This window comes from Xyrauchen texanus, chromosome 38 (genome assembly GCF_025860055.1).
Source record: "Xyrauchen texanus isolate HMW12.3.18 chromosome 38, RBS_HiC_50CHRs, whole genome shotgun sequence".
Classification (NCBI taxonomy): Eukaryota; Metazoa; Chordata; class Actinopteri; order Cypriniformes; family Catostomidae; genus Xyrauchen; species Xyrauchen texanus.
In genome coordinates this window covers 29,875,453-29,893,588 of record NC_068313.1, presented here as the reverse complement: position 1 = coordinate 29,893,588, position 18,136 = coordinate 29,875,453, and the positions used below count along the sequence as shown (strand labels likewise).

At 36.9% G+C, this 18,136-nt stretch overlaps 1 protein-coding gene across 8 annotated transcripts in view; it reads left to right on the top strand.

Annotated features, from left to right (window-relative positions):
• The window catches only part of LOC127631624 (arf-GAP domain and FG repeat-containing protein 1-like), a 48,679-nt gene that overhangs the window by 9,149 nt on the left and 21,394 nt on the right, over positions 1 to 18,136 (top strand). For all 8 annotated transcript variants that reach the window (XM_052109887.1, XM_052109890.1, XM_052109886.1 and 5 more), the window contains exon 2: positions 13,957 to 14,050. In XM_052109887.1, the coding sequence (XP_051965847.1) occupies positions 13,957 to 14,050 (94 nt within the window). The remainder of the gene's footprint in view (positions 1 to 13,956; positions 14,051 to 18,136) is intronic.

Sequence of the window (18,136 nt, the reverse complement as noted above, 5' to 3'; positions counted from 1 at the left end):
ACAGAGGCTTCAGAAATCTGATACATTTCCTCATCCCAAAATACACAATACCGAGAAGGCGATACTTTTCCGACGTCGTGTTGCCCGAGTTGTTTAATCTCGTGTCATGTCACACACGCAGCCTGTTACAAACGATCCCGAAGCAGCAATCAGTTTTACAACTGATATTTAGACATCTAACGTAAGCTTAATGTCAATGTTGAGCGTATTGTACACTTAAATTTTATTCATAGGCTTGTAATCTTTGGACTTTTGTGAGAATAGTAGAAAAGAGAAAAAGTTCAATTTATATATCGGGGAAAATGACATCTGTTTTGTTATATAAAGCAACTCATTTTCAGAAATAACAATTAACTATCTCTTTCCAGTCACAGAGCACTTTATTTTGAGAGTTGTTTAAGTGAGAATAGATCCTGTAACTTAGTGCAGTTTGGGGGGAAATTGTAGTTAAATAATACATTTTATTATTAAAATAAAATTTTGCATTGAAGAAAAGTAGATTTTTGTTTGTATATGCTGTCAATTACAGTTCTTTGAAAGAAAATCAGAATCGACAAAAATCAGTAATGGCAGGTCACACTTACAAAAAAAACAAATATTGGAATCGGCCAAGAAAATTGCAATGAGTGCATCTCTAAAAACCAAACAAGCTACTGTACTGTGTTCCTCATTTGTAAACAGTGCTGCTCTTTTGGCTGCGATGCACGTGTGTCAGTTCTTGCCTGTTTCAAATTACATTGTGCACAAACCGCTGCCGACCAGAAGCATGATTTGGAGTTAAATATTAAAGTACTTAAATATTTATATTTTTCCACACCAAAAGCAATTGTGCCACTGTAGAAGACATACATTTAACAGCTGGTGTCATATGGATGAAGTTTATGCTGACTGTCTGTGATTTTTGGAAATCGCCATTCACTTGAATTTAAAAGACCTACTGAGCCAAGATATTTTCTATTTTTCTTCACATGTGTTCTGGTGAAGAAAGAAAGTCAGACACACCTGGGATATCATGAGGGTTAGTAATTAGAGATTTTTTATTTTTGGTTGAACTATACCTTTACCTCAGATTTGCTATTTAAATTGATTGTTGTTTCAACTTAATAATTTAATGATGAGAATAAATATGTCTTTAAACAGGAAGCCTATGTAAAGGATTTGCTACATCAGCACGTGGTCTGCATGTGCAACAGGAAGTGGAAACAGTTGGAAAGGGAGGAACACATTGTCCTCTCACTTCAGAGCTTGTCAAGAGTTTTTGTCTTGACTGTATGTGTGAAAATCCATCATTCCACTCACATTTTTAAAATACACTCTCAGGAGTTTAAAATCACTGTAGGACAGAAATCTGAGCTTGAGATTTGATGCAATGATTACAGTTAAATTTTTTTGCTGTGTTGGTACATTTGTTGTAACAGTAGTGGTCCAACCTTGCCTTGTCACACTTTCAAAATAAGTATTTCAAGTTTTTTGTGACTAAATATTGTGTAATGTAAGTGTTTCTTTTAATTGTAATGTTTTCTTTGCTCATTAAATAGTTTTATTTTGGGAGAATTTGTCACCTCTGTCAAAAAGTGCCCTCAATTCACCCTATATAAGGGATGTGTTATGGTGGTCGAATAATCAACTGAATATTCATATTTTTAATGGTGGTGGTTTTAATGGTAGATGCAATTCTCAAATGAATCACATTCTTGTGTGATTTATAGCATCTGTATATCCCTCCGAAACATGTCTGATTGGGGTCACGTGAACATAACGGAGCCTATACATTATGTTCCTTATTATACACTGACTGTATACTGTCCAATAGTCGATTATGAAAATTGGTAGTTTTGCATCCCTAATCGCTATAACATTGCTTTCACTTTTCTATGGATATCATTGTGCATGTTTACAAGAATGCTCTTACACCAGATATGCTTAATAAGCCGATAACGTGTGTGGTCACTAGAAGTTGACCGATTAGTGGATTTAGCTGATACTGATAACTAAGTTGGTGGGAAAGGCTATAACCGATTATTCGGCAAATTGTTTCCAAACTGATTTAAAATGTAAAACAAATGTCTTGTTCTTTTCTTACTGTGATGACACAGACAAAGAGTCTTGAGTGAATATTATCTTAGATGCAGCTTATTGTTCAACCAAAATCCCAAATATAACCAGAAAATTTGGTGCGTAGCACAGGACTTTAAGTATAAACAAGCCTGAAACACAATGAGGACTCTTATTTTGAAATGTCAAAATGATGAATAACTATCGGCAACTATCGCCAAAGATTTTTGCTGATAACGAGAGTTTCAAAAAGCAACTATCGGCACCGATTCATCTGTAAAAGCCGATATATCAGTCTACCTCTAGTAGTCACAAATGCATTAAACTGTGTTACTTAATCGGTGTAAGAATAAACCGATTGACACAAGTAGATTTTTGCCCATTACCCTGATTTTGCATAGCATGTGAACACCCTCACCAGCGTTCTTACTGATTATCCAATGTGCGCTTGAGTTGTGTGCATGCCTCTTCATGGTTTGACATCAAATGCAGAGGATAACAAGATTATTTCAAATCTCATGTAAACACAGTTTTCTTACTTTTGTCTGATTTTTTAAATAAGATGATTTTTGGGAGTGATTAGCATATTGGTGTACAGGTAAACAGGCTCATTATAGGCCACAGGAAAACCCAAATCAGTCAACCATTCATCCAAACTCTAAGCCTGAACTGTATTTCTTTTGAATCTCTGAGAAGGAACACTGATGATCTGGTCTATGAGAGAGAAAAGCTACCTGAGGAGGGATTGAGGGTTAAGTAAAGTCATCCACATACACTTTCCTGTTGGTTTTATAGCAGGGTCTGGGTAAACACATTCCAGCACAGGGTGGGTGCTTCTGTCTCCCAGTTACCCTGTCTTACTCACAAACTCAATCTCACTGTCTCTCTCTTGCTTACTACATTCATCTCTCTTTACTCATTCACTATCACAATATCTCTTTCTGACTCCCTCTCTCTCACCATCTCTAATTCTTTTGTTACCCTCTGTTTCCGGAGTGCACTGTCAACCACTGTAGGTCTTTTCTTAACTTTGATCAGTTTTACATCACACATTGTTGTCGAGGCACATGCCATTTCATCCTGGGAAGAGATTGAACTTTATTAAATAAATATTAAAAAAACATACTCTTACAATTTATTGACCCTCATGTAGGGCTTCAACCCGTTTGAGTTTCTTTCTTCTGTGGAACACAAATGGAAATGTTAGGTAGAATGTTAAGAACTGACTGCCTCAGTCACCATTCTCTTTCATTGCCTCTTTTTTTTTCATACAACGAAAAATGGTGACTAAGGCTTTCTGTCCCTTACCTTCTGCCTTAGTCTTGAGCAAATATAGTATTAGTTAATTATACGTTCATATAAATGTTACAATTTTTTGTAAGACTTTCGGCTTCAGGAAGTTTTAACAGTTAGCGAGGCCTGACGGTCCTTGAGTGCCACTTACACACTCCCAACCCTGTGCCTATGGCCTGCTGTAGGCCATGTAAATAATTTAGCATCGGTCTAATCTTACCAAGGCCTCTCTGTTCGTGCCCTTCAGAATTAGACTCTGAATGCCTCACATCGCCATGGGGATAAACACTCACAGACACTCACAGTATAATGCAGCAGTAGTTACAGGTGTTATCCCCAGAGATGCAAAAGTGTTTTGGGGAGAATTTAACAGAACGCCTACACATTCCCACATGCAAACAAGTCAGAATCATTATAGCGGAAGTGGCGTGCTGGCATGCATGAGCCTTTTGGGGGTTTCAAGGGGTTGTGTTTGTGTGAACAGAGATTTTAACATCTGTTGCAGCTCAGGTGACAATTGAACTGTCATATGTTTCTGTGCACGGAGATGTCAGAGCAGCACTAAATGTCTGTTCCATACCTGCACACTTTCTAAACACTCCCTCCAATTTGTTTCTTATAGAAACAGGTGTGTGTATATGTGTGTCAGACATAAGGTGAGTTACGTAAAGGGGATAGTTCACCCAAAAATTTTAATTCTCTCATCATTTACTCACCCTCATACACAGATGTGTATGACTTTCTTTCTTCAGAAGAGCACAAATTAAGATTTATATGCAAGTGAACTTTGTAGTTCCAAAAATCACATAAATGAACAAAGTAACCCATATGACTCCAGTGTTTAAAACCAGATCTTCAAAAGCAAGACTGGGACTCTGGTGTGGATGAGAAACAGATCAATATTTAAATCCTTTTTTACACTAAATCTCCACTTTCACTTTCAGATGTGAAAGTGAAACTAAACAGGCACCACATTTGACTTTCAGATGTAAAAGAGAAAGTAAAAGTGGAGATTTGGAGTAAAAAAGGACATTTGTATCGGTTTCTCACCGACATCTATTATATTGCTTCTGAAGATATGGATTTAACCACTGTTAACATACACTTGTATGCATTACAATTTTGATCACCATTCACTTGCATTGTATGGACCTACAGAGCTGAGATATTGTTCTAAAAATCTTAATTTGTGTTCTGATGAAGAAAGTCCTCCACATCTGGGATTACATGAGGGTTAATAAATGAGATTTTTTTTTTTTTTTAATGAACTATCCTTAGAAATATCCTTAATTTTCAGCAGAACATATACTAATTAAAGACTCATAAGTGCACTATAAAAGTAGCCACTTTAACATGAGTGCTATGCACATTTTTGACTGGAATGACAATGAGGAAGTGAGGGACAGATTTATTGTCTATATCAATGGGCTGTACTTTTGTTTATAGTGTTTTGGATTGTTTCACTGATGAAACATTGAAATATAATATTCCCAAGAAAATCAATAGACAAATAAAACTACACTATTACATTATAAAGCTTTATACAGTGCTTGCAATTGATGAGATTGTAATTTCATCCTTCACAGTCTCATATTCATGCATGCAAAAATCAAATGTGGCGCTAATGTAATAAGATCAATATTCCAAGTGTTCTAAAGCCATACGATACCTTTGTGTGATGAACCAACCTTAATTTAATTTGATATATACTGATAACCTTTCCCTCCACTGTAAGTCTCAAATTGAATATGGTTGCATTAACCTTTGGTGATACTGGATAACCATGGCTTTTGGCATTAAATGTATTGACGTGCCATTTTTGTTGTCCATTTCAAAGCTTTGGCAGAAGAGAAGATTATCAATGAATAACTTTTAGCATTTTAGTCAGTTTGTGTTTGAAATAGTCATATTTTGGAGATCGACAGACTGAGAACACATTTACATTCATTAAATGAACAAATGCTGCCAGTCACTTTTGTGTTCCACTGAAGAAAGGAAGTCATACTCGTTTCTAACAATATAAGGTTGAGTAAATTTTGACAGAATAAAATTTTTTATGTGAACTATTCCGTTAACTACCCAAATGGACTTGTCCATTTGTTCCTATTTGTTTAGGTGCTAATATGTGTGACATCATTAGATGAAAGACAAAGGAAGGCATCTGGAGATGGAAAGAATGAAATGGATGCGTAAGAATAGCAGAGTCAGAGTGTCCTGCAGTATATGCTCAGAAGTCCCAAGAGAGCAAATTTGAGGATATTAACTGGGTAAATACAGGAAAGAAACAAACTTTCTAATGGGCAGCTCTCACTCATGTGTTTAAATTGCTCTTGGGCATTCAAAGTTCAAGTGTTCAAAGATCATATGTCTGACGAATAAACACTCATATCGAGGCACATCGAATAATCAGATGTTCCCCCTATTCAAATGGTCTTTTTTTTTCTCATCAGGTTATGCTGCCTTCAAGTCCACATTGGAAGTTCCTACAGTACTTAAGAGTTTGGTAATTTGAGTTACCAAGTAATAAAATGGATGCGCTGAGCAATTTCATATTTCACATTCTCTCATGGATGTCATTCTCAAACAAATACAGAAGCCTTTTTTAGAACTAGTTCAACAAAGTAAAGAGCAAAGGTGCTAAAAGTTTGTAACAGAGTGCAACAGTCAGGTTCCAGAAGTAAAAATTCCAATTATTTTCTTCATAGACAAATTGGCTAGTTGTACATGATAGCACTTGTGAGCTTTCACTACAGGAGTGTGTGCATTTTTACATCCCGTCATATGAGCACTCATTGAAACTGAGTGAGAACACACTGTGTGATCATGGTGTCAGGGTTTGCTTTGAGAGGAAACTTCCAAAGGAGACTTGGTTGAGACCAACATGAGCGTGTTTATAAGTCAAATCGTTTTAATTTGTATAGCGCCTTTCACAACACACAGCTTTACAGAAGATACAAATATTATATATATATATATGTCATCATTGTGTAGTTTGAATAAATACAATTGTGTTTAAAAATAATTAATTCAATAATAATTGGATTTATAACCCCAGTGAGCAAGCCAAAGGCGACTGTGGCAAGGAACACAAAACTCCATAAGATGTTGATTAATGGAGAAAAATAACCTTGGGAGAAACCAGACTCAATGTGGGGGCCAGTTCCCCTCGGGCTATCATCATGAATATAATGCCAATGTTACTTGTGTATAGTGCAAGTCATGGTTTAAAATTATTAAACTAAGTAAGTGTTAAGGGTCAGTGTTTAAACAAAGATTTTGTATGAACTGTAAGATTAATGACTAATGTCTTTTGAAGTCCATCCTGTATTAACTGCAGAAGTTCACATAGATGCAATTCTCCTTGTTAGTTGGCTGATGAAGGATGTTGTTGGCAATTAATTGATAGTCTAAGTATTCCATTTTAAGGTTGTAGTCCATCATTAGACCGACGTGATGCAGGCAGTGATCAGTTCTGTGCATCGCAGTTCAACCTGGCTGGTAATATCGGTGAGGTCTATCCTAAGTCCAAGGTTCAGGCAATGGCATATGAAGTATCCCATGTTTTATTGTTGGAGTTGGCATAAGTTCATCCTCTGAAGTCCATCGTAATAGACCGAAGTGATGTTTGGTTGGCACCGGCTGCTAATAGTCATCATCACACAGTAGACACGTAGCAGTGGAGCTAGATCCAGACGGTTCTGGTGACCTCAGGATATGAGTCCAGAGGTTGAGACAGGGAAACAAATAAAATAATATTAGCATAGATGCCATTCAATTTATTGCAGAGTTATAGATCATGATCACTGTTCCTGGTTCCAGCAGACATAAATAAAGCAGCCTAATTGTGAGTTGAAGGATAAATTAGGTGTATGCCTTGCTAAATAGATGAGTTTTTGTCCTAGACTTAAACTGAGTGAGTGTGTCTGTATGTCGAAGTGTTAGGGAGACTATTCCATAGTTTAGGAGCCAAATATGAAAAGGATCTACCTACTTTTATGGATTTTGATATTCTAGGAACTATTAACAGGCCACAATTTTGCAATCGTAATGAACGTGATGGAATATAGCGTGGTAGAAGTTCACTTAAGTACTGCAGAGCTAGACCATTCAAAGCTTTGTATGTAATTAACAGAATTTAAAAATTAATATGAAATTTAACAGGTAGCCAATGTAACGATGATTAAATGGGGCTAATATGATCATATTTCTTGGTTCTCGTTAGCACTCTGGCAGCTGCATTTTGAACCAATTGAAGTTTATTTATTGATTTTGCTGGACATCCTCCCAGTAATGTATTACAATAATCTAGTCTTATGTCATGAACTCATGAATTTGTTTTTCGGCATCAGCAACAGAGAACATATGGCATTATTTAGCATTATTTCTGAGGTGGAAGAATGCTGTTCTACAAACACTGGTAATTTGATTCAAATATAACACCTAAGTTCTTTGCTGTTGAAAATGATGTAACAGTACATCCATTGAGAGTCAAAGAATATTTTAGCGGCTTATTTTGGCTGCTTTTAGTACCTGTCTATAGCTACAGACACTTTCCTTCCATGCACCTTGAAATACCTCTAATTTTGTATTCTTCCACTTGCACTTCATTTTCCGAGCTGAGTGTGAGCAATGAGAAGAGTGTGATCATTGTACCATGGTGCAGGGTTTTTTCTTTTTTTTTTCCCCTTCGATTAAATTTCCTTTAATCGAAGGGAGCTTGATATGCTTTAATGCTTGATATGACTGTATTTATATTTTTTGTTGTTTCATCACATTCTTCTAGACTTTGGGGTTTACTGAGTGTATGAGATAGCTTCAATATTAATCTTCCAGATCTATCTTTAGTGGTCGAAAGAATAGTTCTACCTGAACGATATTGTGGCGTAGATTGAGTAACATTAGCTGATCGCAGCATTCAAGAGACAAGGTAATGATCCAAAATGTCATCACTCTGCGGCAGAATTTCTATATTATCAACATCAGTTCCATATGGCAGAATTAAATCTAGCGTATGATTATAGCGATGAGTTGGTCCCGTTAGTTTTGTCTGACTCCAAGAGAGTTGAGAATATCGATAAATGCTAATACCAATGTGTCATTTTCATTATCTATGTGAATGTTGAAGTCACCAACAATTAAAGCTCTATCTACAGTAACTGCAAGATCTGATAAAAAATTAGCAAATTCACCAAGGAAATCAGAATAAGGCCCGGGTGATCTAGATACTTAAGCAAGGGCAGAGTTTTTTATTTATATCTGATGGTGTAACATTAAGCATTATTAGTTCAAAAGACTTAAACTGACATGCTGTCCTCCTTGAGTAATGGCAAAAACTTAACTGTTTTTTAAAATTGTAGCAACACCTCCTCAACACTTCAGATGAGGCTCATGTTTACAACAATAACCTGGGGGAGTAGATTCATTTAAACTAATATATTCATCCGGTTTAAGCCAGGTTTCAGTCAAACAAAGTGCATCTAAACTATATGTTATAATTTAATTTACAATTAGTGCTTTAGTAGAAAGAGATCTAATGTTTAGTAGCCCTATATTTATATTATGTTTATCTTTAATTTGTTTGTTTTGTTCAAGGTTGACCTTAATAAAATGTTAAAAATAAATGATTTAGTGAGGCTATTGTGTTTGGTAGTTCAGGGAACAGACACAGTCTCTATATGATATCTGTGTGATATAGTATCTATGTGTTGTAGTTTATGTGACCTCTGTGACGTCTCAAGGCAGCTAGCAGACGTTCTTATTAACCAGATTGTCTGCTTCCTGACCTGGGCCCCAGTTAGTCAAATACTCTCATTATTAAGACTATGAGCCAAATTACTAGAGGAGAACGGCACCTTGGAGTGATGGAGTCAGTCTCTCTTTAGCAGGTCAGGTCTGCACCAAAAACTCTTCCACTTGTCTATAAATCCTATTCTATTCTCCAGACACCATGCAGACATCCAGCCATTCAGTGACACTAATCTACTATAAACCTCGTCACCACGATGAGCAGGGAGGGGGGCCAGAACATATTACGGTGTCTGAATTCTTTTTTGCAAATTCACACACTTCATTAACATTATCTTTAGTGATCTCCGACTGGCGAAACCGATATAAATAATAATTTTTGAAAATCTACATTTGGCATTAGCCAGCACTTGTAAATTTGATTTGATTTCAGACGCTCTGGCACCCGAAATGCATATTAACAATAGTTGCTGGAGTCTCTATTTCCACATTCATTACAATAGAATCACCAATAACAAGGGCTCTTTCAACATGATCCTCAGTGGGATTCACTGAGTGGGGAGAATCAACTGGAAACCCTTACAGTAATGTGAAAGTGGTGTTGCTTTGCTGAGTGATTATGCCGCCGAGATATCACCCAAACACCCTGCTGCAGGGGCTCTACAGCCGGAACCAAAGTGTGTGTGTTGCTCTCTGTACTGCCTGCATCCAAAACCGTACCAACTGGCTTCTCTTTCTCATTGACCTCCACTAGCGTTCGGATCCGTTTCTCTAACTCCTTAACCTTCTCCGTCAGCCTGACTAATTTCTTACATTTATCACACGTGAATCCCTCACTGCTGACGGAAGAATCTATTGTTAACATTTGACATGCAATGCAGTAAGAAATAACATGAGTGGATACCATGACTTACCGCAATTGTTTGTTGTTGTTGGTTGTTCCTGAGCGGTGGGGGTTTGAGATCGATGTGAATCCCTCACGCGATTGTTTGTTGTTGTTGATAGTTCCTGAGCGTTGAGGGTTTGAGATCGATGTGAATCCCTCACGCAATTGTTTGTTGTTGTTGTTTGTTCCTGAGCGGTGAGGGTTTGATATCGAAGTAAATCCCTCACACAATTGTTTGTTGTTGTTGGTTGTTCTTGATAAGCAGTGCTTTGAGATCAATACAATAATCTGTGTAATACATAGGAGAAAAATGGTGCGCCCTGTAAAATGCACACGGTTTAATCGCAATAAAAATAGAAAGCGGATGCACATGGAAAATGCACACGGTTGAATAGCGATAAGAGAATAATACGAGGGAAACTCCAATGCGTGCTGAAAAATGGTAGATGTTAATGATTAAAGGCAGAAAACGGATATATAAGCTGATGCTTAAAAAAAAAATATATATATATATATATACATATATATATATAAATAAAAAGCTAGCAGGCTACAAACACACTCAAGTAGGCATCTGCAGCAACAGGTAAACTACATACTGATGAAACAGAAGAAAAGCGGTAAAACAAAACACGTGGTAAAATGATAAAGGATAAAAAGACGAACATATGAGAATAAGAATAAGCAATGCTAAGCAGGCTACAAACACTTGTGCAGCGTGCCATCAGCAACAGGAATCGGGCAACCAAAAGATGCTGTCTGATTGGCCAAAAGTCATAGCCACAATCCACGATTTGTGTCACAACTTTACAAGTAACCAAAGAAAGAAAGGAGAGTGATTTATCAGCAACAGGAGATAACATTAACTTTACATTGCTGTGTGCCTCAACCAGCAGCGACGAGCTGACCAACGCTATGAAGTAAATAGTGTTCAGATAGGGGTTAACACTTTACAATAAGGTTCTGTACGTCAACATATAATAGCTAATGTGAAATATCAATTAACAATACTTTTATAGCATTTATTAACCTTGATTAATGTTTAAGAATTGAACCTTATTGTTACCAAAAAAGTTGGGCTGAATGTTTCGTGTATGTGTGCACTGGGGATACTGTGGGCAGAAGGGTTCACCGTTGTTTTAAGTGTGCTTCTCTTAACAATTAGAGTGTATATGTTTCAGCAAACATACTTCGAGCAAGTACGCAGACGTGAGCACTTGGCCAACGTGTGGTCCCATTGTACATGCATTTTGTGCACACTTGCGTTGCTCTGGCTGTTACAAACCTCTTACAAGAGGGCAATAGATTTTTTTAAGCATGACCACAAAACTGGTACTGTGTCCGAAACCAGAAAAATTCTGTCTTTGGAGGCTGTATACGTAGACAGGATGAAAATAAGGTGCTTGTTCTGAGACAAGTTTCCTTAAGAGTTCCATTAATTTAAAACAGCTGTCAGTTAAACCATTAACTGAGTAGGCAGCAAGTCAGCTGCCTAAGTTTTGTGATTTAGACTGTATGTTGGTGATGAGTCGATAGATAAGGAGTGGAGAGAGACGATAGATAAGGAGTGGGGAGAGACAAGGAGAAAAAACAAGTTCTTTTGAATGAACTGGGGACAAAAATTTGTATATAATATATTATTCGAAAAGATTAAACTCAAATTGCTGCCCGATTCTGCCATGATGGTTGTTGATTGAAAGAAGAAAATCCGCTTTCGCACCCCTTGCAGCAATGCTGAGAAGGCAGTGCATACTTTTGTTGTGTTGTGAATTGAGCGCGGACACGTTTCACACCGCATCGACCCATGAAATCGAATTTGCGATTCAAGGTGCGTCTGTGTTCACGTACTTGCGTAGAGTATGTTTGGGCCTTATGGCGTGGCTGTGGCCAAGAACAGTCTTAATAAACGCACTGTTTATGAGATCGGCTTCAAGTGTCTTCATTGTGACATTACAATACATTTTAAATCTTTTTTCTGTAAACACCTCATATAAAATGCCATTATTAGCGGTCTCTGGACCGGTGAACCCGGAAGTGGTTTTGCCCACACTCTGTAAAACAGAAATCAAACATGGCGTCTTATGCAACTGTCCTATAGTTTTTTAACAATAACTTATAAGTCTTTAAAGACAGACCTACTGTGATCTCCGGGGTTGCTAATTGATGGTATATGGTTCTGTTGAAGCCATCAGTTTGTATTATTTTATATAATTTCCATTATTAAATAAAAATCATGTTTAATAGCTAAGTACCTGCAAAAAAAAATGCTCCAGAGATTTTTGGTATTCAAACCGTTTAAAAAGAGCTCAGAAGCGACCACCCCCTTTCAAGACGCACTCGAAATGACCCAGTTGAATTCGTCTCCCTACACTCTTAAACAACTCTTATATTTGTGTATCTGAATATTTTGCAATAAACTTAAAAATACATTTTCTATACTTAAAAACAACATCTTTAAATAAATAGTTTTTTTTATTAAATTCGTCATTCACAATACTCCTTGGTATTGTAGTTAATTTCCTCATTAAAATCTTGTACCTGTTTGTCCAAATATCAAAAACTTGCTTTGCTTCAAATTCAATTTTATAATGTTGTGATTCACCTCAGAGCTGGGCTGTTTTCCCAAAAGCATCACAAGCTTAAATTGATCGTATAGAGACCACTGGCGTCAATGGTTTCTATGATCTCCTTAGAGTTACGATCACTGAGATTATTTACTCTGAGACACATTAAATTATTTATTTATTTAATGTCAGAATGGTTGTATATCTACTGTATATCAAACAGTATCCACCTCTAATAAACTTCATCAGCAAACAGATCAGCTGAATGTAAACAAGTTCACTGAAATTGAGGTAAGCTACAAACAGACATTTTCAGATTTATTTATTGTGAACATTGAAGTGTTTGTTCAGAGTTACTTGTTTTATGTTTTTATCAAAAAGTGCTTTGTTCTCGGAGATTGAGGGAGACAAGCAAAGCAAAGCTGGTTCAAATTAAACTGATACAGGTTCGACTGGACGACAGTTAATTAAACTGACTACACATTAAACTAAATCCTGGCATTTAAGGTTATTTAGAAATGACTTTTTTAAAGTCTCTTTCGGGGGTGAGGACGTATTGTCACCCTAAACAAGCAGATATTACAGCTTTTCCTACTTGCATTACAACGTATGGACCGTTTTGCTGCTTCTTTGGTGATTTGTTGTGCTGTACTGATGAGCTGAATTCTGGGGCAGGTTAATGCTCGGACAGCGCCATCCACGTATATCTTCTCCCTCATAACAAATATTATGAATAACAAGCTAATTAAACAGTAAACATGATTATCACTAGAGGGTGAAATGCAACTGTCGTATCCGCAGGTCGGAGATGGTGAAATGGTGGTGTTTTCATTAACGCTTTATGAGAGGTTGGGCATACCATGATGGCCACTTTAACACTTCTGGCGGCTTCACCTCCTGTTGGCAGTTTAACGTTGCATCAGCGATCCAGTTCTATCTATCTATCTATCTATCTATCTATCTATCTATCTATATATATAGATATAATATATATATATATCAGTGGTTATGATGCTTTAGGGAAACTTAGACCTGGTTGGTTTGGGTCCTATGTTTTCCACTGGTAATGACGTAATTTTGGTGGCATTCATGTGTGTGCTATACTATACAATCATTATAATATAACTTGAAAAGAGAATGAGCTCACCTCTCTTTTTACACTATCAGTCTCTCCCACATTGTACACTCATACCAGACTTCCATTCTCTCTGCGCACATGCACACACACACACACACACACACACACACACACACACACACACATACACCGAGCGAGGTGCCAAGCAGTCTGACTTTGTTGTCCTTGTCCTAGATCTGTGTGTAACAGGCAGATTTGTAATGAAAAGTTACAACACTTTATTTAATTAACCCATTACTCGTGTCTAATATCTCTCTCTCTCTTTCCCCCTTCAGACGAGGCCTCAATCCCCCTCACAGAGTGAAGTCCATATCCATGACGACCTTTACACAACAGGAAATAGAATTTCTACAGAAGCACGGAAATGAGGTAATTGATGATGGCATTGCTAAAAGAATGTGGTAGTGTTTTACATAGTGAATGTGTCTTCATATGTGTGGACTGTTTGCACTGACGTCTTGAGGCCAATGAGATATTGATGAGTTATTGTGCCCTATTGTTCTTCTAAGGATTATTATTAGATAATACAACACCCCAGTGGTCACATAATTATAGACAAAGAAACAAAAAAAACAAAAAAAATATAATAATCACACCCATCCACTACACCTCTCTCCACTGTCCCTCACCGAGAGCCCTCCAAAATAGTCAGATATTTGCCCCATTTCCTCACAAACAAGTCTAAATTCTCCAGTCTTCTAGATGTTCCCTCTTCAAAAGCTGCCACCCTGCCCATCTCCGAACACCACTCCTGAAATATGGGTGCACCAGTCGAATTCAAACGCCTTAAAATTATTTGTCTGCCGATCATAACGCTAGTTAGGACCCAGTTTTTTACGTGCTTATTCTCCATATTAATGACCACCCCATCACCTAAAATTCTGTCTCGGGCAAAATAAACTTTGAACGCTCAATACCTCACACATAAATCGCTGAATCTTCAACCAAAATTCTTTTATTTTAACAAAAGACATGGGTTGTGTCTCCATCTTCTGATTGACATCGCCAGCAGGTGGGTGTGTCTTTAAGACCATGCCTATACAATCTAGAGGGGGTCCAATAGACTCTATGCAAAATCTTGAATTGAATAAGGTGCACCATTGCATCTCTAGATGCAGACTTGGTGTTATTTAGATTTGTAGCCCACACTCTCTCCTCCAATACCAAGTCTTTCTCCCATAATCTCTTAAGAGAAGTTGAAGTTCCTTCACCCAGACTCTGAATTAGCAGGGAGTAATACATTGATGCCTCATGACCATTTCCAAAAGTAGTAATCACCACTCCCAGAGTATCTGCCACTTTAAGGGGTGTGTAAACTTCTCCCAAAAACAGTACAGAGCAGGTGGCGCAGCTGCAAATACTTCTTGAACTGAGATCTGGGAATCCCAAATTGTTGAACCAAATTTTCAAAGGATCTCAACACTCCACTCAAAAAGTTGCAGGGGTGGGGGGGCTCTATAGTGCCACCTTTAAAATGGGCATGTAAGGGGGGCTCTTTAGCACCCTCATTTTCACCTACATATATAGTTCTCATAAAGCTGAACAATTTTTATGATTATAGTCATTAGCTCTGCCCAACAGGAAGTTGGACATTTTTGGTTTTTCTGAAAATCACAAGCTCTGAACTTTTAAATACTCCTCCTAGGGGATTCATGTGACTGGCACCAAATTTGTGCAACATCATGCCAAGACATTGTAGATGCTAAATTGTGCCATGGCTCAGCAATACATTTATGCTGAAAATGTGAAACAGGAAGTGCCTCATATCTTCTGTGTGCATAGTGTGATTTTTGCTATAAATTCAGCTGTATGTTTGGTAATGGGGCTGATCAAATTGTTGGGGCTATTATGGGTCCCAGTCATCATAACACCACCAAGTGGCAGTAGGAAGTATGGCACTTTTAACAGGCATTGAAATAGCCCTCTTATGTTTACATGAATTGCTTCAAAATTCTTTAGAATAATGTCAAGACACTGCTGATTTAAAATTGACAAGGGATTATATATCTTAAATAGTGTTGCCATGGAAACACATTAATTGTTATCATTCCTTTCTTCCTATATTTGTTTGTTTTTGAGGCACTTGACATTTCATGAAATTTAGCACTCACATCAGAGTTATTGGCCATTAGTGCTGGGCAAAGGTTCACTCATGGGCATGTGGAGGGGGCTCTGTATCTCCCCCTTTAAAATGGGTGTGTAAGACTCTGTAGCACTCCCATTTTAATCTACTGTCACCAATATTGGTACATGTATAGTTCTCATCAAGCCAGACAACTTTCATGTTTATAGTTATTAGCGCCGCCCAACAGGACGTCGGCCATTTGAATATTGCAATCTCTGAACTTTTAAATACTCCTCCTAGGGGATTCATGAGATTGTCCACATTTAGAGAACATTATGCCATGACATTTAAGATGCAATGATTATTGCAATGATTAATCATTAGCCCTTAACTGACTATTCAGCTTGTGCCCCGACTTAAAAGGTTGTATTAAACGTGCTTCCTAACATTAAAGAGGAAAAAATCATCTTTTAAAAATACCTCTAAATGACATTCACCGAATTAAAGGGGAAAAACTACTTGGATTTTTATTGTTTAATTAATAAAAACATTCACTGCAAAATATCCTATTGTTATCAAGTGTTTTTGTCTTGTTTTCCATTTAACATTATCTAAAAATCCTTAAAACAACACAATACATTTACTTTTTTTATTTGTCTTTTTTGTTCTTTTGTTCTGTGGCTTATTCTTTAAGAGAATGTATCTTAAATATAAGTGTATTTTTTCACTTGTTCATAATTCTGCCATTGCAGTAAAGAAAACATATATTCATATTCAACATAAATGCCTTAAAAGCAAGTCTAAATATCTTATATGTTGCTTCTCAGGTAAATGTATCTTGTTTTAAGGATTGTTTGATATTTTTAAATATTAAAATGTATTAAATATTATATAAAAAATTCTCCGATAACAATTTTTTCTTCTGCAGTATAGCTGCTAAACTAAATGTACATAAGGAGTTTTAGATATTCATATTGGAAAACAAACCAAAAAAGACAATAAAAAAAAAAAATTGCATTGTATAATGGGCTAAGACTACACCATCTCACTTTTTTGTTCACTTGATTTCGATCTATTTTTAACTCACAAAAAACAAACTGTTCTGTCTAGAGCTGTGTATAGCCAATTTCTTCACCATAAGATACACACCGGGACACTCATTATAATTCACTATGTCACGAGCAATCACTATAAACAAAATCTAGCTGCAACAAGTGTGCGCCAGTGATGAGCGTGTCCGCGCGAGACAGTGTATCAGCCGGGAGAACTTTGAAACTCTGTCTTACTGTTTTTCACGCAAATCATATAAGTGGCTCTGACTGCACAGACAAATGCCAGTTTTGGAGTTTGTGCTTATTTATACAGCCAGCTTCCTTATTATTTTAACTTTAATAAAGGATGCATTAAATACAGTATATAACGTCACAGTGTTTCCTTTTTAGATGCTCTGACAGGCAAGTTTTGCTCAAGCGGAACACCAGGTACTGCTTCGCTTTATTTCACGATGACACTTCTTCTGTATTTATTATTTTGCATTTTTGTATTATAATACTCTGCGATCTACATCATCTTAATCTGTTTGGAAAGTTTGGAGTGCGTCTGGACTGTGAGCTGTTCTTTCTTCCTCTCCTCAATCAATTATGAGCTGAAGTGCTGCACTCCTGCGTCATCATTAGCGTTTCAAAAGATCTCGTGTTGTGTTAAATGAAATCAGACGACTATTCGTCAATTACATTTTTTGTCAATTTTTTTATTTTCGATAATGTCGACTAATCTTTTCAGCCCTATTTTCTTTACAGGTTTTTTTTTTTAGACTCACCCTTTCATGTTTGTTTGTTTCGTTTTTATTAAGCAGGTGTGGTAAAATGTTCTAGTCTAGATTTATTACTCCGAGATCTTCTTCGAACTGACAATGATCAAACTACTTTTTATCTTACTTTTTACCCTTGCTTCTTTGTCTCAGCTCTAACCCCTCTCTGACTTAACATTCCTGGGATTTTTCCAAGGTCTCGTGAGGCCTGATTTACGAGGATGAGTTGGAAATTATGTGTGCGTGCTGAGAAGAGTCTTATTTGAACACTCTGTGTCTCATTCCACACATGCTCAATAAACCGCCTTTTAAAATCGTGATGAATTTCAGAATGAGCTTCGTTCGTGTGTGTGTACACATTTTTTGTTTTATGATGTTTCAATGAGGTTCTCTAGCCTAATCACACTGAAGTTAAAAAGTAATACTTTTAAGTTTCTCTAAACTAATATGTTCAGAATATTTCAGGTATTACCTACACATCCTGGTGAACAAGATACTTCATATACAGGGACCTGATCCTGTTTCATCACTCTTTCTCAATACCTTTTTGTTTCATTAAGTTTTGATCATAGTTGAGGTG